The 27880-nt window shown below is 45.6% G+C and overlaps 1 protein-coding gene across 1 annotated transcript in view; it reads right to left on the reverse strand.

Moving 5' to 3' along the window:
- Window positions 1–27880, reverse strand: part of RNF213 (ring finger protein 213) — an 81306-nt gene that overhangs the window by 28205 nt on the left and 25221 nt on the right. The window contains exons 13-40 of the mRNA XM_044982090.1: window positions 27615–27768; window positions 26798–26956; window positions 25662–25760; window positions 24144–24266; window positions 23471–23657; window positions 22577–22750; window positions 22197–22355; window positions 21274–21860; window positions 20619–20784; window positions 19687–19904; window positions 18995–19135; window positions 18200–18361; window positions 16458–17601; window positions 14243–14436; window positions 13397–13549; window positions 9085–12681; window positions 7493–7635; window positions 7112–7207; window positions 6521–6639; window positions 5760–5882; window positions 5114–5190; window positions 4125–4272; window positions 3464–3599; window positions 2818–3009; window positions 2331–2470; window positions 1457–1611; window positions 821–1039; window positions 250–431 (exon numbers count right to left, since the gene is read on the reverse strand). Coding sequence (XP_044838025.1) covers window positions 250–431; window positions 821–1039; window positions 1457–1611; window positions 2331–2470; window positions 2818–3009; window positions 3464–3599; window positions 4125–4272; window positions 5114–5190; window positions 5760–5882; window positions 6521–6639; window positions 7112–7207; window positions 7493–7635; window positions 9085–12681; window positions 13397–13549; window positions 14243–14436; window positions 16458–17601; window positions 18200–18361; window positions 18995–19135; window positions 19687–19904; window positions 20619–20784; window positions 21274–21860; window positions 22197–22355; window positions 22577–22750; window positions 23471–23657; window positions 24144–24266; window positions 25662–25760; window positions 26798–26956; window positions 27615–27768 — 9147 coding nt within the window. The remainder of the gene's footprint in view (window positions 1–249; window positions 432–820; window positions 1040–1456; window positions 1612–2330; window positions 2471–2817; window positions 3010–3463; window positions 3600–4124; window positions 4273–5113; window positions 5191–5759; window positions 5883–6520; window positions 6640–7111; window positions 7208–7492; window positions 7636–9084; window positions 12682–13396; window positions 13550–14242; window positions 14437–16457; window positions 17602–18199; window positions 18362–18994; window positions 19136–19686; window positions 19905–20618; window positions 20785–21273; window positions 21861–22196; window positions 22356–22576; window positions 22751–23470; window positions 23658–24143; window positions 24267–25661; window positions 25761–26797; window positions 26957–27614; window positions 27769–27880) is intronic.

Here is a 27880-nt window from a genome sequence, read left to right on the forward strand (position 1 = left end):
CTGATTATTTTATTTTATTTTTTTAAACACAGACTTAGGAAAATAGAGAAAGCCCTGTAATGCAGAACAGACATGTTCTAGGGAAATGACAATCAATGCAGCCCAGCAGTAATGCTGGAGGGGTTAAAAGAGTTTTAGTCTGAGAACAACAGTACTGTAGATACATTCAGTCCATACTAGACATCGTCCCCTTGAAGGATACAAGGAGTCTTTCAAGACTGAGATTCTTAGTGGGTCATTGTTACTTACTTGACTTCCTGGAGCAGTTGATGGCACTGACTTCCACTATCCTTAGAACAGCTCTCCATGCAGACAAGTTCAATGGGCATATGAAGATTCTTCACCTGCTGTAGCCAAATCTGTGGCCTGGACTTCAACACTTGATCCTCCAGCATCTCAGCACAAGCCATTGCAGCAAACACATCCAGAACCTAGACAGGCACATGCACACATAGGCTTTAGTATAACTTGGCAGCTGGAAAGGTGACATCCTCTTCCCAGCTCAGTTTCACAGCTACTTGTGAGTAGTGGGCTGTGGGCTCTGGTTTGTTATTGTAGGATTACTCAAGAGTGCTGTGCACACTGCTTCACATTCCTGGAGTTCCAGGATTGAAGTGCCCCTGGCTCAGGTCATTAGCAGATCGCATAGATTAACCTGGAGTGTGGTAAATTATTTATTCCTTGCCATTACTACAGGGCAGATCTGATAATGGGTTGAATATCCAGGGTATTAAATATCCCCATATCTAGGGGAGCTGTGCTAGTTGGAGCCTCTTCCTCCCAGGGCTAAGAATCACATCATGCCAGAGTGAGACCGTACCATCTCAGAAGATGACGAAGTGCTTCCTTTCTCAGCTTGGTAGAGAAGACTATTGAGGACACTCGGGTTCACAGCCAGGATCCTGGAGAAGTTCTGCAGCCGGCTCCTAAATTGATGATACCCAAGGTGGACCCAGGGCAGGGAAAGCATCTTTTCCTCTCCGCCTATAGATGCTGCCTTCAGTTCCTCAATGCACGATAAGAAGGCGATTTGCAGAAACTGAACATTTAAGAGAAAAAAAAAGTTTTTTCTGCCCCAAAATGGCTACAAGAACAGTCCTGAATTAATCAGTGCTATGACTTTAAAATATGTTAAAATATGCTTTTACTGAGCAAATCTTTGAGTGGATTCGGTAAATATGCTAGCATGTCAGTGTCCCCATGTGCGCCTACCGGAGGTGACCAGGTGACTTTCTGAAAGTCATGTTCCATCCATTGGACTCAGCGGTTCCAGTGGCAAGTTGTATCTTCCTTTTGCCATCCAACTGTTAGGCACCTCCACAAGAGGAACTCGGATTGAGTCCCCTGAGAAAGAGGCCAGGTGAACGCTCTAGTGTACGTTCTTCAGTATCATGAATGAAATAAGTTCTGCTCCCCCACATCTAAATTATTCTTGGTCCTTGGTTCAAACACTGACCTGTAACTCCTCAGAGGAGGACACGCCTATAGTCAGGTGGATGAAGTCTCTGACATAGCAGTGGAAAAGCATGTTCCTTTCTTCCTCGGCCAGACCTGAAATAAACTCACCCAGTGGAGTCTTCTGGAAGATACCCACAAACTTCTCTGTATGGCCTGGAACATCAGGATGCAAAAGGAAGTTTTACGTTACAAGGAAAATTAGTTGGATACAGCACCCCTCCCAAAGGGGTTTTGCAGAACAGAATTAACCAGCGGCGTGGCAGTGTCAGCAAAACACACAGCTGTGATGCACTCAGCACTACCTCCCCTCACAGCCTCAGACTGCCACCTGCTTTACTGAGGAGGAGTATTGGTCAGGCACTGACATCACCCCTCTCTGCCTTTGTAAAGAGCCCAGAGATCTTTTAACGTTTACCTGGACAGCACAACCGATGTGAGCAGAAACCACCCCACCATATTTCCCCATTTCTGTGACCATCTGTCTATGCTCATCACTGGAGCAGCTGAGTAATTTTAGAACACCCCATCTTCCTCTAGCACATTACTCTGTTGTCTGCCATGGATGGGACCCCATGTCCTGGTAAGAGACTTGAAGGCAGGACCTGGCCCAAAGACAAGTGTACTGGGGTCCACTGACACATCAACTCCTGATATTCCCAGGTATTTCCAATATAGGGGGCACAGAAAACGAGAGAGTGACCAGGAAAAAGCTAAAGTTAGATGCGCAGCACTCTAGTGTCTTACATGGGACAGGACACTGAAAGCAGCCTCCTGGTCGTAAGAAAATAAATAGTTGCAGTGACAACTCAGGGTTTTCAGCAAAGGAATTAGCTGCAATGCTCTTGCTTACTGAGCTCAAACTGGGCTCTCACCTTCAGTGCCTGGGATGTATTGAGCCTGCAACCACAGCTCTTCCAAATAATCCTTTATCCTCCAGCTGAAGGGCATTTCATTGCCAGCATGTGCAGACACCTTCATGTCATTCTGCACCAGAATCGTCTCTGTCTGAGAGCTGAGCGGGGGCACATGCAAAACAGAAGACAGTGGGCAGTTAGTGCTCAGTGCTATCACTCGGGGGGCTCTGGTCAGTTTCAAGCAGGTGGCTGGGGACAGAGTGCCAAAAGCCAGGAAATACAGAATCGTAGGATTGGACAACACAAGCCGTCCTGCCTATCACAGAACAGTGTTGATAGGGCCTGCTGGTTACACATCCTCCCAGCAAGAACTGCAACGTGGCCCTTATGCTGCAAGAGAAAATAACTTGTGTGTTAGTTCTCCATGCAAATATAGAGCCATTCACTTGATCGCCCTTCAGTACTGCTCACCCCAGCCCTCCCACTGCAGTTTTCGGCAGCTCACCTGCTGTTTCCCACGTTGTAAGGGATGCTCAGAAGGTTCAAATCACTGAAGATGAACATCCATAGATTTTTCACACATCCCTCTGTATTCGGCCTGACCAATAACTCCAGGTTGCAGTCTCTGTCTGTGATTGACACCATATGAGCCAGGAACGGAGTCACCACATTCTGGACTCGCTTCCACAGGGTGTGTCTGTGGGTGACAGAGAGACGGATGCAGACAAAGTAGAGAGTGAGCGTTGCTGATCTGCATGTTCAGAAGTCAACTGCGGGACATTTCCAAGAGGAAATCTGCTCAATTACATTTGTAAACAAGGGAGAGACCGACCTAATCCTGCATTTCTCCACCGGCTTCTCTGGCATGCGGTTTTCTCTCTGTTGTTTTCATTCAGTGTAACAGTGCACTTATGCTCTCCCTCCCCTGGCACTGCCCATCCAGCTAAGCATGCCCAAGCCATGCTCCCTCTGAAGCAAAGGGAACGCAGGACTAGAGAGTTACCAGCTCTGGGCTGAGACTATTACACCATTCTTAAATAGATCCAATATTCAGAGCACATGAAGGTGCCCTCTCTGCTATCATTTCCATGTATACAGATGGTATTTTTAAAAAGCTGCCAAGTGGTAATGTGCTTAGCTGCTGTCCATACCTGAAAGTCCCAGCCTCCTGGAGGGCGTTAAGGTTCGAAGCCTCCCGCAGCACCCAGTCCTTCAAGTTAAAGGAATTTTCTTCTTGTTTCTTCAAGAGGCTGAAGAGACGATTCTTCACTATCTTCAGGAAGGAGGCTGGAAAGAGCACAGAGCTCAGCAACCCCTTTTCCTTACCCCGGCACACAGGCCAAATGCTAAAGTGACTAACAGAAAGTTTCTCCAAATTTTCATCCACAACCCAGTCAACAAAGGAAGCTGGCCAATTTATAGCACCTCCTGAGGCTGCTGTCCAGGATCTGAGACCCCAGGCAAGGCATTATCACCAAGGATGGAATTAAAATATATGCAGACAAACTCCAGTGAGGTGCACATAATTCTGGAGACCATGTGCACACACTACTGGGTCCTGGGGATCTCTCCACTGGATCCAGCTACCTAGTCTCAGAAAAGCTCCCAATCCAAAAGGGGAAAGGACATTACCCACCACCTTAAACCAAGCAAAGCAGAGTTCTCCAATATTTCTCCGCCCTGGAACTGTAGAGTGGATTCATCTCTGGGCAGAATCCAGTTCCCATGAGGTGAATGTCACTCAGCAGAGGGCCTCACAAGGGAGTTCAGCCCACCTTACAAACCCAGGGCAAGGCCCTGGGGAACTCGTACCTTTCAAATCATCTTCTTTAGACAGACAGCCAAGAAGAATCTCGATCCTCTTCGTACTACGGCAGGAGACCTCACTTTGGTCCCGTAGCATTCCCACCGCACTCTGCACGCAGCTCCTCAGGAGAGTGGTGGTGTCCAGGACTTGGGTCTTTCCAGGTGCAGAAGGAAAACAAACCTGGTATTACTCTACGATTGTGCATGTTTCCCCTTTTTCAATTACAGCTAGATTCTCATTAACGTGCCTATGTAAATATGCAACTTTTCTCCTGTCTTCCTCCTTTCCTTTCACCTTTGACTCACGTTCACAGCCTTTTCTGCACTAGGGTACGTTTGACATGACATACTCCTCCTGTGATGCTGTGAACTGGCTCGCCACCTAACATTAACTGAAAGGTAGGACAAGATTCCCACTGGATAATCAGCTAGCTCAGAAACCAGAAGTGGAAGTGATAATATTAACTTAGGAACTGCAACAAGACAACCTGGGAAACGCAGACTTCAGCAGGACACAGTCACAGTCTGGCTGACATTTACACATTCTTTTGAGTTCACGTAAATATGGTGAGCACAAGCCAGCACTACCAAGGTTCTTGCACAGGTTCCCTCACCAGGATGGACAGGAGTTCGATACTAACATGGTTTAACTGCAAATACCAACTCACACTGGCAAACGACTAAAGCTAAGAGTTCTGAAACGTGGGCCTCAGCTTGAAAGGCACAAACAACTCGGAGGCCTTTAAAACAGCTGACAGAGACTCAAAGTGAGGGACAAAGAGTAGCCAAGGTGAGTCCCGGAATGATGTATGGAATCATTCCTTTAATGGTTATTTTCAATCAGCAGCATTTCTGATGTGAACAACAGTGGGATAACATCAGAGTTGCAAGGGTCAGAGATGACTTTGGGTATAAAACGGGTCATGTACCTTATCAGAGAGCATCGAGAGGCATATTTAGTAATTGAAAGTAAAAGGAATGGATTCTGAACTTACATCACGTTCCTCTGCTTCAGACGCTGCTGTTTCAACCTCCATCTCCTCCTCTTGCTCCTCTCCATCCACTACCATAGCTACAACCACAATACACAACTTCTAATTAGAAAGAAAAGCAATTCACTGCTAGGGCAATGGGATAAAAGGTTTTAATACAGACTGGACACTAAAGCACTAGATCCTCCATAGAGTCTCAGATCACCTAAATGTCTGCTGAGTATGGTTCTCAGCTACGATGCTGATCCTGCAGGCCCTCGGGAAGGAAAGAGATGGCCTGCAACTGGAATGGAGATCTTCAAAGATGATGAGGTCGTGCAAGTGCATCATCTGTAGCCAGCTCAACACCCTCCAAAGAAAGTATAAGTTGAGATTTTATGTCTCGTATACCCAGAAACATGGATTTGCTCTACCAGAAATAAATAGCTTTTGCCCAGTGTACAAAAGTTACTTCGGATTTACAGTACTGAAAACTCTTATTATACTTGAAAGTTCTTATCAGAACCTCTGTGCTTAATGTGGATGTTTTTCTTTCCTCTGCCGAGACTCTGATCTCCACACATTAGTACGTCTGAGATGCATGAACCTCTCATCCTGCTGCCCTAGGGTACACCACCACCCCTGTTGCCATGCCCAGCATGTGGCTTACGTTCAGGCTTGTCCACATCCTCACAGAACAGCTGGCTGATAGTGAGGTTCCTCAGGGCAGTCACATCAGAGACCATGTCCTTGGATCTGCGGAGGTCATCAATGTGCACTGACTGCCACAGCCCTGGAAACAGAGAACGAGACATTTCAGGCCTGTAACATGCTCTTCCACAGAAAACAACAAACAGAGGTTTGGTCCAACAGGTTTATGCTCTGAACTGCCAGGGTTTGATTCTTGTATCACTGAATAGTTAATCTTTCCTGTCAATTAAAGAGTTGCAGTGACTTGCTCTGGATACGGTAGTGTATGATTCTCCTCGACTGGAAGGATAAGCATGTTATGGGGGGCCTTGAGAATGCAATTAAAGACTCCACAGGGCACAACAGGGTTGATGGAGGACTTGCTGGGAAAAATAGAGCCCTGGGATCTATTCATGATATAGCCAGGAGAGGAAGGGGAAGGGGCCACAGCTAGGGTCATGCTCTAGCTGTGTTTCTCTCAAATGAAACTGGAAGAGCATTTATTTAGCACTGAGTACAGAAATAAGGGATCCTTCCAGAAGAGACTAGGAGGACTGGGGGCAGGGGAGGATCCAGGTGGGGTGCTGCTTATAGCAAGCAGTGGCAGCTCTGGTAAGCCTCAGGAAGCACTGTCACTGGATTTTTAAAAAAGCAAAAAACGTACCCAATGGAAATCACTACAGTTTTTTGATCGTAGTTCAAATGACCAAACTTGCTGAGCTCTGAAAATGCCAGTCTTACCTCCATGGAATCCCACGTAAGAGGTTCCACCTTCTATACGGGACAGTTTAGTGATAAAGTAGACAAAGACTGAGACTTCTCCCAACTCCACCTTGTTGATTTCATTAACAGCTGAGTATCTACAAGGGAAGGGAAATGTCTGAGGACAAGTTCAGTACAGTACCCTGAGGCACGTACTCCCTCCTTCCACAACACTGGTCAAAGGTAACTGGATGCTCTTCCTCCCCTCTCCTCCAGGAGGAGACAAACCTGGACTGGGACTCTCAGACCTTCAGCAGGCTGTCCTGACCCTGTCACTAATAACTTTGCTTTGGTAGACATCCTCTGCTTCCCTCAGCATTTCTAAGCTTTCAAATATAAATCTTACCTCCGAGAGGCAGCACAAGTCAACCCCGCTCTGTGCACCAGTTTCTGATTTGTCTTTTTTAACATTGTCCAAAGTGTGGTTGGCCCTTGCAAAAGTTAGATCAAATCTACACCAGTGGTAGATTGCAGAGTGGGAGGCCCCAACAAGTGACACTCCAATAATGCTCTAAGTTAAGACTGGGGAAGACATTACCACAGTCAGCAATTCTCTCACGCGTGACATACTTGGCTGAGGCAATGAGCTGGGCACTTTGAGAACCATCTTCAAAGTCCATCTGAATAATTAGGATTTTATCTCCCGACGTAGAATCAAGGAAATTCCTGGGGACAGAAAGAAAATGGAGGAAATGGTTCCATATGAGCTTTGGGTTCTTGCAGAGAGAACAAGACATTAAACATCCACCCGTGTAAGAATAGTGTAATTTTAAAAACAAATCCCCCTGCCCCAACAACTTGGAATTAACACAACTTGTGCTCTGAGTCACCTCTCCTCAGCTCCCTCCCTCTCTTTGGTCTGGTATTTATTTAATGTCCTAATGATCTGTCATCACTGAACTTAACCTAGACTGTCCGCTCCTCAGAGTAGGAGAAGGCAGACAGACTCACCGAATCTCCTTCAGGAACGAGTGCTCTGTGTCGAACTGCTGAAGGGACCAGGACCGGATGGCGAGACTCTGAACCTTACCCTGCACTTCTGCCTCCAAACGCTCAGAGTCAGCGGCTGTCAGAAGCCTGGAGAAAGTGGTGATCTTAGAGACAAGAATTGCAATGTGAGTTCTTAGCTCAGACATGAACAAGGAAAGTAGCAACTGAATGACAGCATTTGCCTGTCTATGCTCTGGAACGATGCCATACGCCCTCATTTGTAAGCTGCTCTCTGTTAGAGCTCTTCCTCGGAGCGCTCTTGACCCTTGGGTCTCAACTGCATTGTGTTTACACTTTAAAAAAAGCCAACATGCTGATCTCAGGAACTGTGTTAAAGGGGGTGTTTTGGTTTTGCTTTTTTAAAACGTGCCCCTGAAGTTTGAGAGTCTTCAGGCTCCACATGGACTAGCTGGAGACTAAACCTACTAGCCAGAGACAGATACAAAGACAAGTGTTCAGGAGGCCCTGACTTGCAGGGTCTAGAGGCAATAAACGCCCTGGTTAGAAGGCCCACCATCCTTCCATCCACAGTGCTGGAAAGTGGGAGGAGGGGGTGCAAAGATTTTTTACCAGGGTGCTGCCCTGGATCCTGTGCATAAACTTTGTTTGTACCCAGTTTCTGGCTAGTAAGTGTCTGAAAAATTTGAAGTCCTCTGACAGCTGCAAGGAAGGACAAGGAAAAAAAAGTCTGCTCCACAACACCTCCACTAGCCTTTGTTTGTTTTAAGTCGTCTTCTCCTGTGAATAACCCCACTGTCTGCCTCTGCTGCTGCTCAGAACTCACAGCATAAAATTGATGAGTGAACAATTTTGTTTTCTGAGCCCTGCACTACACACGTGGAATTGTCGTTCCCATCCCATCCCACCATGTGTGGCTGTAGATGTTAAGATCTACAAGTGACACCTAAACCTAGATCTCTCACATGGCACAAGCATATACTGCTTTTAGAAACAAGGTGGGTCAGATAATATCTTTTATTGGATCAACTTCTGTTAGCGAGAGGGACAAGCTTTGATGAGCAGGTCTCAAGGAAGAGCTTTGTGTAGTTGGAACACCAATATTCTAGGCCTGCCACGGCTACAACAATGCTGCAGAGGATGTGCCTTTGTCAGTTTTCCTTTTCATTTCAATTACTTTTTCTCCTGTATCAGAAACCCTTGGCACACCTGCATCTGGAGCTCTTGGTAAGGGCTCATTTTTTATTTTATTTTTCTGGCTGAGTGATTAGAGGGGGATATTTACAAAGGAAAATTAGGCAGCTAACTCCTATTTGTGCCCTTGAAAATCTCCTTCTAGAGAGCATCTGGGAATACGACCTCATGGATGCCAAGGCCACACAGAGATTAAAGGCTCCAGGATGAATCAGCACGATCACTGAAATGAACCTTTCACCCCACATCACTAGAACTGCAGATCTGGGTTTTGAAACAGTGAGAGGGCTCACATTACCCCTACCCACCTGAACTGATACTGTAATACCAACAAAGCGAATTCAAAAGCCTAGTGCACGGACAGTTTGTGGACCTAAGAGAGAAATTTTCGGGAGACTCACCTCAGTGAAGACTGTGCGATGTCTGGACTCTGCATGGATGTGAGCCTGGAGGAAATCCACAAGCGAGGTGTGCTGCTGCTCTTTAAAGTATTTGTTGGCCAGATGATCTGCCACACAGGAGCTCAGCCGTGAACTGCCCAGGCGAACTACAGAATCTGGTGTTGCACAGTTCAGCAGCACCAGCTGGGCTTCTTGTTGCACATTTGGCATCAGTTCATCAGGATGGTACCTCTGCTTCAGCTTCTCTGTCACTTGCAGGACGACCGAGGCACAGGTATCAGAGTGGTAACCGATGAAGACGTCAGAAGGGCTATATTCCTGCCTGCCCATGAGATGCTTCTCTGTATCAAAGGCTATGAAGTCAATCACCCACTTCTTTAGCTCCTCCACAATGTCTCTTTGCCTTTTGTCCAGGACGGTATTGATATCCAGGTAGTGCTTCTCAAGCCTGTTGATCAGTGGGATGGGAAAGTGTTTGTACACTACCTCTTTCTCTTCAATCACAATCAAACGGAACTTTGGGTGCACTCTGCATTTCACTCGATGGGTCCCCAAGCCCAAGTCAACGTACTTTTGGCCAGCAAGGTACACATAATACTGGTTGAGGGCATCGTACAGGCTTTCATAGAGATTCTGCAGGTTGAGGAGGACAACCATCTGCCCTGTTTCCATGCAGATCTTCACACGGTTGATGTTCCTGCAGATCTGGGTGTACTCTTGGTCCTTGGGGAAGCTGGAGCCAAAGATAATCTCTGGCTGCTGTCTTTCGGCAAAAAAAGCCTGTTGGAGGATCTGCAGCGCTGCATAATTTTCAGTTAACACCAGCAGGTATCTGCACTCACCATCCTGACTGTCGCTGCAAATGTTCTGCCGGACCAGATCAATGGTGCTGACATCGTCAGCGTGTATTTCTCCTTCTTTGGGGATCCTAGATGTAAATATGTCCAAGGCATTGATGTCATCTTTGCCGCTGAAGTTACGGAGAACAACCTGTGCTATGTCACAAGCTGTGGGCTCTCTTTTTGAGGCCTTAGTCAAAGCTAAAATCATTTTTATGAGGCTGTAGTAGTCGCGCAACCCAAAGAACTCTCTGTCTTGGGTCTTGCAAATCTTTTCGTATGCGTCCGCAAAGATGGGAAAGTAGCATTCGATTCTCTGCAGGATGATGCGCTCTGAAGAGCAGATCCCCTTTGCGCTTTCTATGAGCTCTTTGTTGCTGGGATCGCCGCGCGACACAAAGATCCCTCGATTCATCTTGGCGGGGTCCAGGGCCCAGTTGGAGATCCCAATAAAACCAACTTTTTTGTGAGGAAGTGGAACATCATCAATGCAACCATCTTCCAGGAGTGGGTGGAGGGTCTTCAGAGGCATTTTTGGAGAGTCTTCTGCTAGCCCAATCTCATCGAGCACCACCACAGAGACATATTCCTTCAGGTTCTTTCCATCCTGGAAGCGAGCACACTGCTTGAAGGTACCGATGATTCCCTCAGGAGTGGAGTGGGGGCTGCACTGGAAGGACACCAAATGGATCTGTTTCATTTCCTTGTAAAGATCAGAATAAGCAGCTTGCCCTTGCATGGCATCAGCCACGATGGTTTTGGCAAGAGATTTGGAACTCCCAGGCTTTCCAACAAGAAACAGAGGGATTTTAAGTTCAATGCAGATGACCATCATAAAGACATTTTCCTTCAAGGCTAAGTTCCTCGCTATGGTATTTCTCAGAGGCACGCCACTCAAGAACAGATCTTGCATTAGGCTGATTTCTTCCAGAATCCCTTTCTGGCTATCATAAGGTTTTGGAAGGTACTCACAGATAACACTTCTGTACAACTCTTTCTTTTCCAAGGATGCATGATAGCAAACACCAACTGAAAGTACTAAGGACCAGATGACTCTGTTTCTCTTTAATTTACATTTATCAGACCCCTTCTCTGCAAGATGCTGCTCCAAATTATTTAGCAGAAGCTCACTATGGCTGTAAAACCACTTGAAAACTTCTACACAGCGCTCCACATCCCTGAGGCTGACAAAGCTGCATTCATCATTTCTTCCTCTCATGTACCTCTGAGAGACAAAAAGCACGTCTGTTATTACCCCAATTTCAGCTGCAGATGTTTGTATCGACTCAGTAAGTCTTTGTACGATCTGTTGTATGTATATTTTTTCAGTGATATCGTTCAGCTGCCCAAAATCCCACACCAAAGGGATCATGCTTGGAGGGAGAGCATGGACACGGTACACAAGCTGCCTCAGTGGAATGGAGCCAAGTTTATCTTTGGTCTTATCTGCTTTTACACGGTAGCCTAGACCAGCTGACTCCAGTCGCTGAATCATCTTTTCTGTGTGCTTACGGTAAGGGTTGCACGCTGCAATGATCTGCAAACCCGAGCCACTGGCCAAAGGCTGCCCTTCTACTGTGTGGTCACACAGAACTTCCTTGATGCTGCCGACAGCTTGAGTAGTGTTGGCTTCGTCAAAAAACAGGATTGTGTCAAACTGATGTTGCCGCTTATTGGAGATAGCAATGTCTTCTGCTTCCCTGATCTTGGCATATATCATGTCCGCACTTGTGCCTCCATGAACTTTCACAAGTTTCATGTTCTCTGCATCAACACCACTCCTGCGCAGCTCACACAGGAATTTTATAAGCCTCGTTTTCCCACAACCCGTTTCCCCCATGATAATAACTGGGATGCCACATCTGAATCGCATCTCAATAGCAAAAATCTTGAGTATATTGTCTGTTGTCAGCTCGTAGGTTTCGTCAGGGTCCATTGGCCACTGGATTCCCAAAACCAAGCAAAGTTTCTCTAGCTTCTCACTTCTGGGCAACTGATCGAAGTTAATATTGAAGGGAACTCTCTGAAGTACCAATCCCTTGTACAGCTGTACAGTCATTACATCTTTCTTGATGATGTTGCCGTTCATGGGATTAATGGCATCAATGCCACCATTATTATTGGTCTGCAGATGGAAGCCAATGAATGTCATGGATACGCGGTCTTCGTTGAAGAAAATATATGGGTGGGGCTCAGACTCCCATTTTTTCCGAATGCGGAAAGGAATAAGATCCTCTTCTGTGACTCCTTTCATGTCAAAAACTTGCCGCCCTGGGCTCTGATCAGAAATGTTTAATGTGGGCGTTGCAAAATCCCTTGCCATTAAAATCATGAAGGAGACCACAAAATTTTTGAAACCCTGCAGAGTGTCCTGGACAAAGGCAGGGTTACAGAAAACAGAAGCTTCACAGTCTCTCAACTGAACATTCAGGAACCAAGCAAAGTTTCGCAGTTCTGACCAGGTGGGATCTATCACCCCACAATGTATCAGGAACAGCTGTAGGCACTCCGCTGGGGTCCCTTCAACAGAGCCGTCTTCATAGCAGAACATATCAAGGTTATCCCCACGGTCAAATCGTTTCAAGTACTGGAAAGGTCTCTGGAAGGCCTCACCGCAAAACTCCTTCTGATCCATTCCAGGTTCTGTGCAGTACTCAGATGGGTCTCTTTGCACATCCATATCCAGCACTTCCTTGGGAGACTTACAAGTTATTTTGGGGAACACGTCAAGGAAATTATACTTCTGTCCATGTGAAATCTACAAGGGGTGGGGGGGAGGGAGACATAAATAAGTCATTGTAAGGTTTTGGCCTTAATCATCTCATGCTGTTTCTTTTACCTGTCCTCACAGATTGTAGACACCCTTTTTTGGCAAGACTGATTAGCTGCTGCAGGGTTACACAGCTGGGGCACTTTTTAAACATGTAGAGCAGAATGTGAGTGTAGCTGCAATAGCAATTCTCTGTCCCTCATATATTCCCTTTCTCCTTCCACCCCCACAACAACATTCTTATCCTCATTTACTGCCTCCCACCTTTTCAATACCGCCTCACAGAGGGGGGCCATTTCCCCCTCTCCCCAACTCTACTTCTGAATTTACAAAAAAATTATAAATAAATAAAATTCCAAATTGTGTCACAAATACAAGATACATTTTAAAAGATCAGACTTTGCGCTTCTCTTTCCATGCAAATGTTATAGTGCAGCCAGTGCCGTCCAGCCAGCAGGAAGTGGCAATTAGCTGTGACCAAGTTAAGGAAATTGTTGCAGCCTTGATTTATTGTCTGCTTGTGATGTAAAGCAGGAACATTTATAATAGGACTTTGTACTGAAGACACACAGTGCATTCCAATACATTAAAATATGAGGTGTCTATATTACATCACTGCATAGAATATATCGCGTAATAAATACGAGTAACACAAAAACACACGGATACAAGTGACAACTGTAGAGAATTTACATATACATACAAATCTTGATGGTTTCTTAGGTGCTGGAGGTACGTCAAGAATTTCAACGATATACAAATGGCACTGCTGACGTAGCCACATTTTCCCATCAGTGTCTGTCAGATACTGTAAAACTAACAGCTTGAAAAGAAACTCTGAAATTCCACTCTGGACCTAAATGAATACCAGAAAGAGACACATTAGAACAAAGAATGCAGAGAGAGAAATTTCTAGGCTTGGCAGAATTTGACTGACTGACTGACACACACAATATTTAATCATTTTTTTATATTTTTATCAGGGGTAATTTTCACAGTTGCAGGAAACTACAGGGGTGGAGGGGTGTCAAACATTTATGACAGTTGATATTGAGATTCGAAAAGCTAAAACTTTTTAAACCCTTAAAGCACAAACTGTGAACATATACAAAGTAAACAACCTTAAATCAACAAATCATACTTGGTGTTACTGTCCGTTTGCTAATCCATTGGTAACAAGCCTAGTTCCAAAGTCTAAATCACTGGATTTTGACTCTAAGAGGTTCTCAAGCAGCTGTTTCCTTACTTTGCCCATCTGTAAATTCTGATTATTACTGTAGAAATAGTTCTTCATCAGTTTGAGTGTGTGTACGGGGAAATAGACATTTACCCACATTTACCAATCAAAATCTAATCTTTCCAAGCCTATATTTTCCCCTCATATTTAAGCTTAACTGTTTTGGTTAGAAATAACCTCTCCTAATAAAATATCTCACTTCGAAAAGACAGGAAACTTTTAAAGGAAAGATATCGAATACCATTCAAGATAGGTGAAGCTGTGATGAGTTGATATCAGAATGGAATATCATGGGTTTTTGCTGGTACTCACTGATGAGGTGATATCAAAATGGAATATCATGGGTTTTTGCTGGTACTGCAAGTGCAAGAAGGACAGGAGAGATCTCAGCACTTTGCCTTCATCCACGTGCGGTTCAATCAGCCTGATGGTTTTTAGAGGCACGCTAGTATCATGTAGTTTTGTCTTCAGTTTTTCATGTAGCCTCTTCACATACAGAGATTTTCCTGTGATCATTTTAAAAAAGGGGACACATTCATTATAAGTGAGAGCTAAAAAACAAAAATATATAGAAAAATGGTGGACTGCCATATTGGAAAAAAGTGGACAGCTGCTTCCTAAATCCAGTCTTCCCCTTGATTATCTTACTAAGGATCTATTCTGAGAGGAGGAAAGGCCTGAATTTGCTTGGAGTGGTTGTTGGTGGCTCAGGAACTGAGCTGAAGCGGTCTCCTGCCACTGAATGATGCCTTTGCCCATATTTGCTGGATTCCATTGAGGAGTCTGGTGAGAGAGATGTTGCTATTCATGATCTTTTCTTTAGGACTTACATAAACTATTTTCTGTTACATGGGGCTGTTTCTAAAAGTCATAATCTCAGGTAAGACGGGCAGCTGGCAGGCAGGCTTCCAAGTATCTATGTCAAGTGTCCTCAAGTTTCCTCTCCTGTAGGCTTTTGGACATAACCCCCCTTTTTGGGGTACAAATCAATGGCCATTGACTCAGCTGCACTCAGCTTCCATTGGGCGAGCTAAAGGAAAGGGAGCCCAGGGGGAGTTGGTTGCAGTTCTTAGCTTCTTGGCTGGTTCCATGTCAGCCCCAGTCAGATGAGAGAACGTGGAGGTTGTACTAATCCAGAGGTCAGCAACCTTCGGCACACAGCCCATCAGGGCAACCCGCGCCGCTTCCTGCAGCTCCCATTGAATGGGAACGGCGAACCGTGGCCACTGGGAACTGCGGGGGCCGTGCCTGCGGACGGTCAACATAAAAAAATGGTCTTGCGGCCCGCCAGCAGATTACCCTGATGGGCCGCATGCCAAAGGTTGCCAACCTCTGTTCTAATCTACCCCCACTGGCTACAGCCACAAGGGGCCATAGAAGGAATGCCGGAGTGCAGCCCTCACCACGGGTGCTGCAGGGCGCCTGGCGTCGCCGCTGGCTATGCCAGCTCTCCACCCGTTCCGTGCTTCGTAACGGCACTGAACCTGCTGCCTGCCAGCCCCTTCTGAGCCCCCTGCACCAATAGGAAGGGACAGGAGTGGAGCAAGAAACGTAGGCCCAGGTCTTCCACAAGTGAAGCCATGGCTGCAACTACTGAAAGAGCTTCCCTGGGTTTCCAGTTTTTATCTACGGATATAAATTTGTCCACTCTCAGAGGAATGGAGGAGTTTTCCATTTCGATCCTAGTCGGTTTCTCTCGGGTAGGGCACTGCTGAGGCAGACGTTCCGGAGGGCGTGTGGAAGTACAGGAGCCCTCTGACGAGGCCTAGGTACAAGGCTGAACTGCTCGTAGTACATGCAGAAAAGCAAAGCCCACTGGTGCCCTACTGGGAGAGAGGTCAGGACCCAGACGTCACAAACATACTGGTTTTAAAGCACAAGGTCATAAAAGATTTTAGAATGACAGCAAACGTCTGAAAGAAAGACCTAAGGAAGAGCTCAGCGTAAGTTCGAAAGCTTGTCTCTCTCACCAATGGAAGCTGGTCCAATAGATACCAGCTCTCCACCTTGTCTCTGTGACAGCCCCACACAGTCTCTCAGCTGTTGTGTTCTGGATCAGGCTCTAAAACTGCACACTCATCCAGATACACACACCACATTGATTTGCCTGACTGCAGGTTTTAGTGTCAGCATTTCACAACGACAGCAGACTCTCTGTGGCCTAGGGCAGGACTGCTCAACCTTTTCCCTTCCGAGGCCCACTTCAACAGGCTGTAAAAATTCCACGGCCCAGCTGTGCCAAAACGACTGGTTTTCTGCATACGAAAGCCAGGGCCAGCGTTAGGGGGTAGCAAGCAGGGCAATGGCCTGGGGCGCCCCGTGAAGCTGCTCAGGCTTCTGCTTCAGCCCAGAGTGGCAGGGCTCAGGGCCCCAGTCTTCAGCCCCATGCGGTGGGATTTTGGCTTTCTGCCCTAGTCCCCAGCGAGTCTAATGCTGGCGCTGCCTGGCGGATCCCCTGAAATCTGCTCGCGGCCCCGCAGGGGGGCCCGGACCCCTGCTTGAGAACCACTGGCCTAGGGCACCTTACCTACTCCAGCTCTTTTAGAGGACACGATCCCAACGCACATGTTGTCACTGAACACAGAAGCTGCTGACCCTGCTGGCTGCGTGACTCTGTAATGGTTCCTAAGGTACATCTGGATGTCCCGTAGTGGCTCCTGGGGGATCATGTGCACTTTGTACTGGCTGAAGACGGAAGGGAGGTAGCTGTGCTCTCTCTCACAGTCACACAGGATCACTAGGCGGTAGTTATCCTGGTGGAGCTGCCTGCACAGGCTCTGGAACAGCTTCTCCAGCCTGTAACTGACATCATAGCTCAGCTCATCCGCATAGAGCATGGTGTAAATCGTCTCCCCTTTGCAGCCTGGCGTGAGGCACCGCCGCAGGAAGAGCCCCGCTTGCTCAAAGTCGGTCTCTGGGGTGCACAAGAGCACCTCAGCGTAAGTGGGCAGGGCCTGGCGTGGACTATTCATGTAGATGGCCAGCGCTGAAGCCAGCACGTCGGAGCGAGGGCAGATGACTAGGTTGGGCCTGCCAACGTGCAGGCCTCGTGGGAGAACTCGAGTGACACCTGCCTTCTCCAGATCAGCCAGACTGGCCAGACAGCTGCCAAGGGTATCAATATCCCAACAGCCCGGAAGGAACGAGCTCGTGCACGCTACGTACGAGTCCCAGACCTGCTGCAGCTGTGTTGTCAGGTCTCTCTCGCGCCACAGCAGCTCCGGCAAGTTAGAAATATTCTTTCTTGATCTGTCAGACACCACATGCTTGGAGGCCATACGCACATCCAGTCTGGTGCAGTTGTGTTTTATGAATGAGAGCATCATTAAGGCATTCTCACTGGGCTGCGGCATTCCAAGTTCTCTGCACAGGTAAACCAACTGCTCAGAGGTGTAGTAATTCAGGTAAAAATACTGAGATCGCTTCTCAGACATGAAGCATTTCCATTTCTCTAGGAACTTCTCCATCTCCCTGCAGAGATCCAGGAGCATCGCCATCACGTCTCCTGTTCCAGAAAGCTCTTGCACAAGTTTCAGACGGAAGTCCATGCGAATGCACACCTCGCTCGTGGGGGAGCAGTACACGTGGGCAATCCAGGATCGGAAGAGCATGTTCCCAGCTGAATAAAGGTCTATAAAGGACAGCGCAAGTCTCTGGACATTAGAAAACACCTGTGTGGGGGACAACAAAAAACAGCGAGAAACAGATTTTACAGGGACTGTTGAGGCTAAGGTGCTTCTTCCCAGCTGTGAAACGACACTGCTAACTTCCATTGAAAGGGAAAGGGACGGAGTCCGGGAGCTAGTGAAAGGTGCCTGGATTGACAGTCCTGGAAACTGAAGGTCCTAATGGGGCTTACATCTGTCCTGCAGGGATTACCTCTGGGAACCAGAAAGGAATTCAGTCTCCATGGTCCCATTCAAACCTTGACCACCCTGCTGGGACAGCCAACAAGGGGATCAGGTGTTATGTGGACAGCTATCTGCTACAGCTTGGAATGAGACCAGCCAACTCACTCCACGCAGGCTGGAGAACGGGGGAGAACACCCCTGGTTCAAACACCAACCTGGTCCACATTCAAATAGGAAAAATGGAGGAGGAGAAAGGCTTCATATCCCGTTATCAATCCCTGAAGCAGTCAGTCCCACCTCTGGGATTTTTAATGTTAATTGACTGTTTAAAAACTGACGTGATAAGGTTACAGTCTACCTCCAGCCCCAGGAGAGCAGGAAACACCTTGAACATGGAAAGTAGCTATTCAAACCTGACCTCAGAAAATTTCTCCACCTCCATGCCCTGGTCTCCCTTTCCTGACATCAGCATGAGCTTGTTCAGCAGCTCCCGGAGCTCCTCCAGGGAGTATTGTCGCAACTCTTCACTGTCACCATGGCTCTCCGGGAGGCTGAGGAGCAGGACAGTGTCCAGAGAAACCTGCCAGGGAATACGAATCATTAGCGCAGACACATTTTATTTTCATCTTCCCTGGTTTATACAATGCTCATGGACAGCTGTGGAGAGCTTTCCTGTCTTGCCACCTGTAACTAGGAACAGAGAGGGCAGATGGGGCCAACAATAAGCAGAGGTCAGTGCCACACCCTAAAAGAGACTGGACAAAGGGGTGAAAGAGCTACAATTACCTAGGAAACAAAGCGTCAGGTGTTAATTAGAGATCAGCAGCTTAGGACAGTAGCAGAAAACTGTCGTCACAGGGTGGACTCGATAGGAAAAGCCTTTAGCCTCCCCACATGATCTGTCTGCTGCTTTTCTACTGTCACACAATTACCTTCGCTACATGATCGAATTGAACTGTTGCTGGAAATAACTTAGTTGTCTCACAATAGGTCTCCCTGAACTGGTACCAAAAACAGTTTAAGTGGCATTGGAGACAAGACAAAACTTCTTCCGATACTGTTCCAGACAGCTGGACTCTTTTCGCAGGATTAGTGCTCTTTGCTAGCACTGTAAAACTAGCCAGTCAGGATAGATGGACAGACAGACGGATGGGACGAAAAGGCCTTGAACACTGGGAGAGTGCACCCTGCAGGCAGGGGAGCGAAGTCTCACCTTCTGGCCCTCTGGCGGTGCCCTGATGACGTATACTCCTTTGCTGTTGATTGTCGTTGCTAGCGATAAAGATGACAGTTCCACGGATCCATGGCTCTCTTTCACTGTTTTTAACCATTCCAAGTGTCGAGCAGAATCACGCTACGAGGAGAGGAGGGGAGCTATAATTCAGATTACTCCCATTCACTGCTTCACTTTGTCTGCCAGTTCACCCAGTGAGATCATCCTAAACACCGGCATGTCCAACAGAGGCCATGAGTGACAGAATTGCCAGCAAGGGAGGAGAAGGGAGTTGTTGCCAATCATGGAATGATCCCCCAGTAACATGTAGGTGCCAGAGCGTTTAAAGGTTGACATCCAGGGACACACAATGAGCAGATGGTTAAGGGGTCTGACTACATCACACCCCAAAGAATATCAAATCTTATCAACCGGAGCTCATATGGTAGGTAAGAGCCTGCACTGCTCTACTGCCTCTTGTTGTACACAGGTACACAGGGATGAACTAGCATACAGCATCTTAGGCTCAGGATCGCTGTGCTTCAGTTGATTAAAATTAGAAACATAACAGGTATTTAAAAGAGCTGCATATATTGCCCATAGGAATGGCTTTCTGTACATCGATCCCCCAGCCGTATTATAAAAGCTGGAGGTAACAAGATGAACTGAGGGATCAGTACTGTGGGATTTACCAGTTTCTTGGGCAGGTTGTCATCACTTTCCAGGGCTTTCCACAACTTCTTCAAGCACTGCATGAACTCCTCGAACCCCGACTCCCGCTTCAGCTCATACAGCAGGGAGGAGTAGCCTAGCACAGCATCGTGGAAACAAGCCACCCGATCCACATCCATGTCATTCTCCCCCGCTGAGATGGAGGCCAGGTCCACAAACACCTTCAGCTCATTGATATCTTAGGGAAATGGACAATGGGGTTCAACATTATTTTGTTTAATCTCATTCTGCAACAAGATGCCAGCATGCTTAAACCACGGAGTCTAAAATCATCCCCCAGAAGCATCTCAGTGCAGACCTCTCCACTTTCTGCTGCAAGCTCTTATTCCTGACAGCTTCACTGGGTGATCCTTCCGCATTACCCACATCCTTGGTCCTTTCTTTTCTAACAGGAGTAAACTGTGGAGTGGAGGAACAGCAGGGAAGGGAACAGAGCTCTCTACTTATGGGGAGGGAGAGGGTAAGTACCTGGCCTGACTGACAGAGAATCAGTGAGGCCACTCCTGTTATTGTTAAATAAGAGCGATGGTCTTTGCTTATTAATTGAGAGAACAATCTGCAGTAAGTTTATCAGCATTATAATCTCTGATAACTAGCAGTGGTATCAAACAGCAGGTGTCAGACAGGGTACCAGCATTCATCAAATCCATCTAATAGTATCAAAGTGTGTTCCATCTTCTGGGGGCCACTGCCCAGCACTTTGCAAACCCACATACATAAGAGATGCTCATACCTGTCAGAATGAGATGGGTCAGTTCTACCTCAGTTTCATACGGTTACCAGATGCGTCAGGACCTCCTCAAATCCCAAGAAGATGGCATCACCCCTATATCACTTGTGCCTTTTCCTGACCAATTCCCGAAAGCAAACAGTAGAAGGACATTTATTTTACCTTCCAGAGCCTCTTTGACCCAGCTGATGAAGTCCTTCCTGAGCGCGAGTTCCTCAAGGCACCTACGACGGGGCTCTGTGATCCCCTGCAGCCATTCCTTAGCACGCATCAGAGCAGGGCTGATGGAGTCCAGTTTTTCTTTCTTAAAAGATTCAAAAGTGTCCGTCTGCAAAGCAAATGGATCAAAAAGAATCCACAATTTAATAATGGCCAATATAACTTCCGCCTGGTGGGGGAATGAAGGAGGAACCCCTCTCCCACACCTGAAACAGAAGCATCAGATATTAATCAGTGTGTGAGTTCCATCCGTTAGACCATAGCTGCCAGGGCTGAGAGTCCACAGACCTGAGTTATTCTGCCACTGAACCACTGTGTTACTTTGAGCAAGTCATTTCACCTCTGTGCACCTCACCTACCTGATCTGTACGTGGGATAATAATGCTTAGTCACCTTTGTCAAGTGCTTTGAGATCTATGCAAAGCATTATATTATTAATTATTATTTTAAAAGGAGACTGCACAGTGCATGGCCTCAGTAAAGCTGTTCAGAGCCAAACGTTAATCCTGCCAGATAGAGAAAGACTTACAACAGGGTTCAGATTTACGTCTTCCTAAGCAGTGTCTGAACAGTGGTTGGTTTAAAGTGAAATACTCACAAAGTTCAATAACATCTGTAGGATTCTGAAGTCACCGGAGAGGTTTAAGCCCTCTTTGACCTTGGCAATGACCTTAGCAGAGTCGAAAGCTAAGTGCAGTTCATGGTACTGCTGGATTTGCTGAAGCCGTTGTCCTATCCATTCTCTGTTGTCTACTGGGTCCAGCTTGCACATGATCTGAAGGTCAGTCCCGATCTGCTCATAATGGCTTGTAAAATCCTTGAATATAGTGTCTACCTCAGCAAATGTGAGCTTTCCAGATTTCAGATCATTATACAGTCTTCTATATTCACGGTAACAAGGAGAGAATAAATCTTCAAGCTCCAATGTAGGAATAACCTGCTCTTCCGAATCCTCATCTTCCTCCACCATCATTTGGGCTCCCCCCTCCCAGCAGAGCTGGAAGATGTGACTGTCCTTGTATGTGTGCATTGTCTGAGCCACCTTCTTCCACTCTGGGCTCAGGTTGTAATATGTTTCTTGGGTGCCCTCCATGGGAAAGTTCAGCTGTCTCACATCCACAACTTCAACCAGTTCTTTTGAGTCCAGATTTTCGTGATACTTCTCCTCAACTTCAACAATATCCACTTTAAACAGAGAAAGTCAAACATCAGTTTGCAACTTTTTACCCTATTCTCATATTCCAGCTCTCTTGACCAGACAATAAATGATTCCGTACCACAAAACATCAACCTCTTAGACCCCTAGAGGCATCACTCACTCAGTAACATGAAGTACACAAACACTTCTTCTCCTGCTCTCCCTATTGCAAGTTCCTTCAAAGACTTTTTTCAGCCTCCTCTCCCCAATTGTTGCTAGACTCATTCCCAAATTTTTGTTCAATCCACTAATTACTGAACAAAATCAGCTCTGCTGAAAACCCTCAAAGATCTCACTTCAAAGTGGTCCCCAAAAGAACGTACCTTTTATAAATGCCTGCACCTTCCTGCACATGTCCAGAAGGGTTCCTATCCAATTTCTCTCTCTCTTTAGAGAGATTATTTCTTCCTTCCTCCACACTAGAACTTTTTCCAGATCATTCTGCTGCTGCTTTTTCTCTTGGGATGAGAGACGCTTATGCTCTGAAATCAAAATTGTCAATAATCACCAAGAAAATCCCATACTGTGGGGCAGAAGGAGAGTACTCATCTCCTCCAAAAATGATGCACTTCAGTAGGTGATGCTGCTGCTGCACATCAGTAATGAAAACATGTAGTTGGGAGCACCATATAAAACACCCTCCAGAATTATCAGTGTAGGCCTAGAGCCCATCCCCCCTAAACACACAGACATGCACACTTACGTAATTCCCATATGCAAATAAACTGTTTCTTGTGCTTTATAATAAGCTCCAAATGTTTTACTAGGATACGTCCATTCAGGAGGTTTTCAGCAACGTTTGTGAACACAGAGTCAGCCACAGCCATTAACTTCTTGGCGGCATCAGTAAGTTGTTCCAGGATCTTCCCACCTGCTCCTATCAGAGAAACACAGGATTTAAATCCTGAATCTTGCCTCTAAAAGCCCAGAACTAGGAAAGAGGAGGAAACTATTGCTATATGGAAAAGAAACACACTTTGTCTCTTCAATTCACCATGATCTAACTGTAAAGTCTGTACTCTTGTTGTGTTGCACCAGTACCACCATACTAGTGATAGACATCATGCACCCTTTTTAAAGCGTAGTCACCCACAAATACCCATGGATCTAAACTGAGACATCTTGATACATCCTCCACTGACAGACAGCACAGTGCAAAAATCCAACCCTCATTCCTAGGATGACTTCCCTGGGGAGAAATAGAAAAGCCCCACTTGAGGACCTGAAGCAACTGTCTTGTGCGTTTCTCATTTACAATAAAAGTCTCAAATTTTCATCTCTTCCCCAAACCCACTGTTAGAAAACCTAAACTACAGTAGAATTTCCTTTATCCATAGACCCTGTGATTCCCTCTTATAGTACAAATCCCGGACAAGACGCCACTGGGGTTAACATAGAATACTTCCTGGTTACACAAAGGGTTTTCCTATGAAATTTAGACAGTTCATTAACTTTTGCTCTCCAACATCCAATCTCAACTATTAAGATTTATTACATCAACTCAATCCTCCCTCCATTTGCTACTATGTACCATGGAGAAAAGAGTGGGAACATCTCTTTCACAGCCCTCCAATACAAACTTCACATAAAACTGTACCATTGAAGTTGAAAAGATGCTTGATGTCAGACCACACAAGCAGATGATGCAAAACCTCATCAAAGTCATCCGTAGGTTCCCCACTCTTGCTGCTTGGCCATGATTTCGTGATAACAGCTGACACAAGCTTGCCAAATTTGTCCAGGTTGTAGGAAGACACCAGATCAAGCAGATTACTCTCAGACTGCTTAAGACACAAAGGGATGGGGGATGCACAAGGACGTGAGTAAACTGCATTTGTCCACCTTACACACTCCTAAGGGGCTGTGTCATTTCGTAGAGTTCCAGGGCCTAACGTACAGTCCAGCTGAATCACTTGGGTGCTGGGTGATATACTGGATATAGGGATAAAAAGCACCTTCTTTGCTGACTTACATTCCAAGTATGTTGCCTTTCAAGTGGCTGGCACAGTGGATGGCAAAGAGGCTGTGATGGCAAACACCAGTGAAGGGGTTAAAAGTATTTATTCCTTGGTCTCTTTTCACACACATCCCTTACATCCCTGATCTCTTCTCAACATTTTGCTTTTCTAAACCAATTGTTCAAACATCAGTTCAACATACAATTTTATTCAGGTCTCAACCAACACCGCTGACAGCTAGCAGGTCATACGTTCAGGAGGTTTTCAGGTGTACCTGTATCTGAGATTTCCACTTGAGAGAACATATATTACCTGGCATGCAGCATTAACTGCTTCCATGGCACAGTTTTCAAAAGATTTGCCAATGGAATGGTCTAGTGTTTCAAATTTGTCGTGGTGATGGCAATAGGCTGCAATTTGTCGAACTGGCCGTTCCTGTTGGGAAAGAACAGAAAATTTCTCACACTGATTTCATGTTTTAAAAATGTGTGCTCTGAAAATATGAAGAGGGAGGGGAATATTTTGAGGCCATAATAATAAATAATAATAATAAAAAAGATGAAAAGGTTAATTTTCTATTATTTATTTACTCTGCTCCCAATAGGAGTAAACTCAGGCACCAGCACTGCACTATTTCCTATTGGCTAGATGTGACATGTAGCAGAGAGGTGTGGCATGAAGAAAGAGAGATAAAGAAGTATTTGGCCGTTTTCATTATATACTGATATTTCATTATTAAATCTGTTTCCATCCCTCCAAAGCAGGTTTCTGGGTAAGTATAAGTTCCACATAAAACTCAACAGCTTTAAGTGTTTAGGAGCTTGGGAGAAAAATGCCCGTCTTTTTTCAGTGAAGCAGCCACAAGATTCACATGCTGAGACCACCACCGCTGCACTGCGTAAAAATGGAAATTTAAAAATAAAGTTTTAATTAAACTTGACATTTCTGAAGACTGGCAGGAAGGAGCCTCTTGGTGGAAAAGTAGCATTCAGGACCCCAACAGTACAGGACCAAACAAGAGATTATAATCAAGTTTCAGTTTTGTGGGAAGGTTGGCTCACAGGAAAGAACAGCTTTTGATGTTCAGTAGCCACACAAAATGCTGACTGTAAATTCTCTGGAGTTTTAAAATTAATATTAAACCCAGGAACCAGCTCATCCTATCCCACAGAGTCACGTAAGTTGGTCAACAGGTGGGTTGAAAATGTCCCTTGTATTTAACATTGTTTTTAAACTACTATTAACAGAAATATTTCTAACCATGAGCTCTCAGAACACCATGATGAGTGAAAAAACTGCAGCCATTACTTCCTGCCTAGTGCAGTGATTTTACCTATTTAGATTGTAAATTTTTCAGAGCAGGGACTGTCTCTTCCTCCTGGCATGTCTCTTTTCAGTGCCTAGCACAACAGGGCTCCTATGTGCTACCATTATACAAATAAAATAATAATAATAATAGTAGATACAAAAATATTTTACCCCTCATTTTGACAGAACTAAATAAAATATTTAGCCTGTCCAAATTTTCCAATTTCCTTTGACTCACCAGCTACTAGCCACTGCTAGAGATGAGACAGCAGAAATATATAAGAGATCAGGACTACACCACAGCAAAAGTTTATGCCCAGTTTCACAGACCCTTTAGAAATGTTGTTTATATCGGAAGTGGTTATAGTCATATGAACAAGTCAATGCAAAGAGCAGAATGTTTTCAGCCCATTTAGGTTCTAGTAGCAATATGCAAGGGTTGGTTCAATAGGTTCTAGCTATTATCCCTTGAGCTTTAAAAACACGCATGTCTAATGTGTGAAATCTCCAGTTTCTTGGTACCTGTTTAATTCTCGCTTCCATGTCTGAAAGTAAAGTTTTCTTCCACTCCTCAGCGAAGCGTTCATCAGGAAAGCTTATCCTCACAAACAGGTTCCATACCTAAAAAATGAAAAAGGGGAACAGAGTGCAATTAAAACTAAAAGCAGTCCAGGAAAGAAATCAGAGTGATTAGAAAAGGTCACTCATCTTCTATACCAACAATGTCCAACCTGTGGCCCTCCAAGGCAACTCTTAAGAAAATGTATATTTGATTATGAATTGAGGCTATGCTCCCGCAGCTGCATCCTACCATTTTTAACCGTAAGGGTCCGAGTCAGTCTCATCACAACACCCTACGTCTCCTGAAGCTGCAGGAACAGCTCTGGTGGGAGCCAGGCATGCTCTGAACAGCTGCTGTCCCTTCCCTGTTGTAGCTGAAGCTGACTGTTGTCAAGGGCAAAGAATCAGGGAGCTGTAACTTGTTGCTCTGTTGTTTGTTCACCTGAAAGGCTGTGAGATGCCCCAAGAGAGCAAGACAGGAGCTTGAATGGTTTTGCAGGAGGCTAGAGAGCACCCAGCATGGCTGCCCTCTCCCCTACAGAGCCACTCAGGAGAGGTGAAGAAGAGAAACTAAAGCAGCACCCAGTTACAACTTCCCAATTCTCTGCCCCAGCTCAGGTTAGGGCAGCGTGGGGAGCTGCTTTAACTTGTGCCAGCTGACAAGCCTTCCCTAGACACCATAAGCCACCAGAGGATAGCCAGAGCGCAACACAGTCTAGCTACTCCCTCTCCCTGCCTCCGACACACCTCTTCAGCGGAGAGGCAGGAAGCAGATCACACTGGCTCTGTGACCAGAGAATTCCCCCATGCCAGAGGAATTCCCATCTGGGCTAACTGTGGGTAGCTTTTGCTTCCTGGAGCAGCACAAACAGAGTGCACCAAGGCAGAGAATCTGGCCAATGTACTGATTGGTGCCCCTTGACATTTCTGAAAGCATATCTTCAGCCCTCAGGCTGAAAAGTTCGGATGCCTCTGCTCTATACCCTCTCAATGATGCAACAATCGCATCCACCAAAAAGTTGGTGCAACTAACCAACGTAACCCAATGTGTCATCCAGGGAGGGATGTACCAAAGTGCTACGTTCAAGAACACAAACCGTAAGTTCGTCAGGAAAACTGAATGTCACAACTGAATCAGTATGTCCTCGCAGTAAATACGGCTTTAACACCTCTCGAAACCAGCTTCTGGTGGCTGCCAGAGCTCTTTGGAATACGTCTATCCCTTGAGTCTTCTGCATGGTTTCGTCTCTTGAACCCTGTTACACAGGAAAGAAAAAACAACTGTTCTAAGCAGCAGAGCAATATACCACTGATTTCAACATAATGCGTTATAGGTCTAAAATATAACACTTTAAAGCGCCACCCCAACAACAAAACCCTGTTGCTTGTGGGGTACAAGAGAGAAGAGGATTGGAAGAGCCACGTTTGAGAGTGCTCACTGGTCTCCATCCTTGGTCTGATGGAACTTAGGCGAAAGTGAGAAGAAAAAAATCACACTATGAGACTACCTCTGAAATGTCCCTAACTAGACTGGGAGAATGAAACCAAGGCTCATAAAGCAACATAAAATATTATTTTATAGATAGAGAGAGAGAGAAATGATATGGATCAAAAGGCAGTTTAGAAAGTGATATTTTAGAGAAAAAAAGCTAGAGAAGTATAAAACTAGACCCTAAGTACAGTAGTTTATACTTTAAAAACAAATTATGCAGATGGATCTCAGAAGAATAGGTACTATTTTAAAAAGGTCAGAAGAATCAAAGTAATTACATGGTTGTGTGTCATTCTGGAAAGTAGTTTTTAGTAGAGACAATTTACATCAATCAAAATGAGCTTTAGAAAACAATAGAAAAATACAGCCATCGTCCCACATCTATTCTAAACAACAAATACTATTATTTATCTAGCACTCACATCCAAAGGTTCTAATCTGGCAATCCTTGAAATGATCTCAGCATTAGTAGCAGGTAACTTGTAATATTTTAACTCTTTTGTTCTCAGGCAAATCATCTGATGAAGTTTTAGGCAGATATGCAAGCAGGATTTCCAAGAGTTCACTTGCAGCATCCTAATTAAGGAGAATAAAGAAATGAATTTCTCAGTGTAGTATTTCTGAAGCACAAGGGGCATTTCAAATCCTTTCAGGTTACCAAAGACAAGGAGAATTAAAAAAAACAACC

The sequence above is a fragment of the Mauremys mutica genome, chromosome 12 (assembly GCF_020497125.1).
Source record: "Mauremys mutica isolate MM-2020 ecotype Southern chromosome 12, ASM2049712v1, whole genome shotgun sequence".
In the NCBI taxonomy this organism is placed as follows: Eukaryota; Metazoa; Chordata; order Testudines; family Geoemydidae; genus Mauremys; species Mauremys mutica.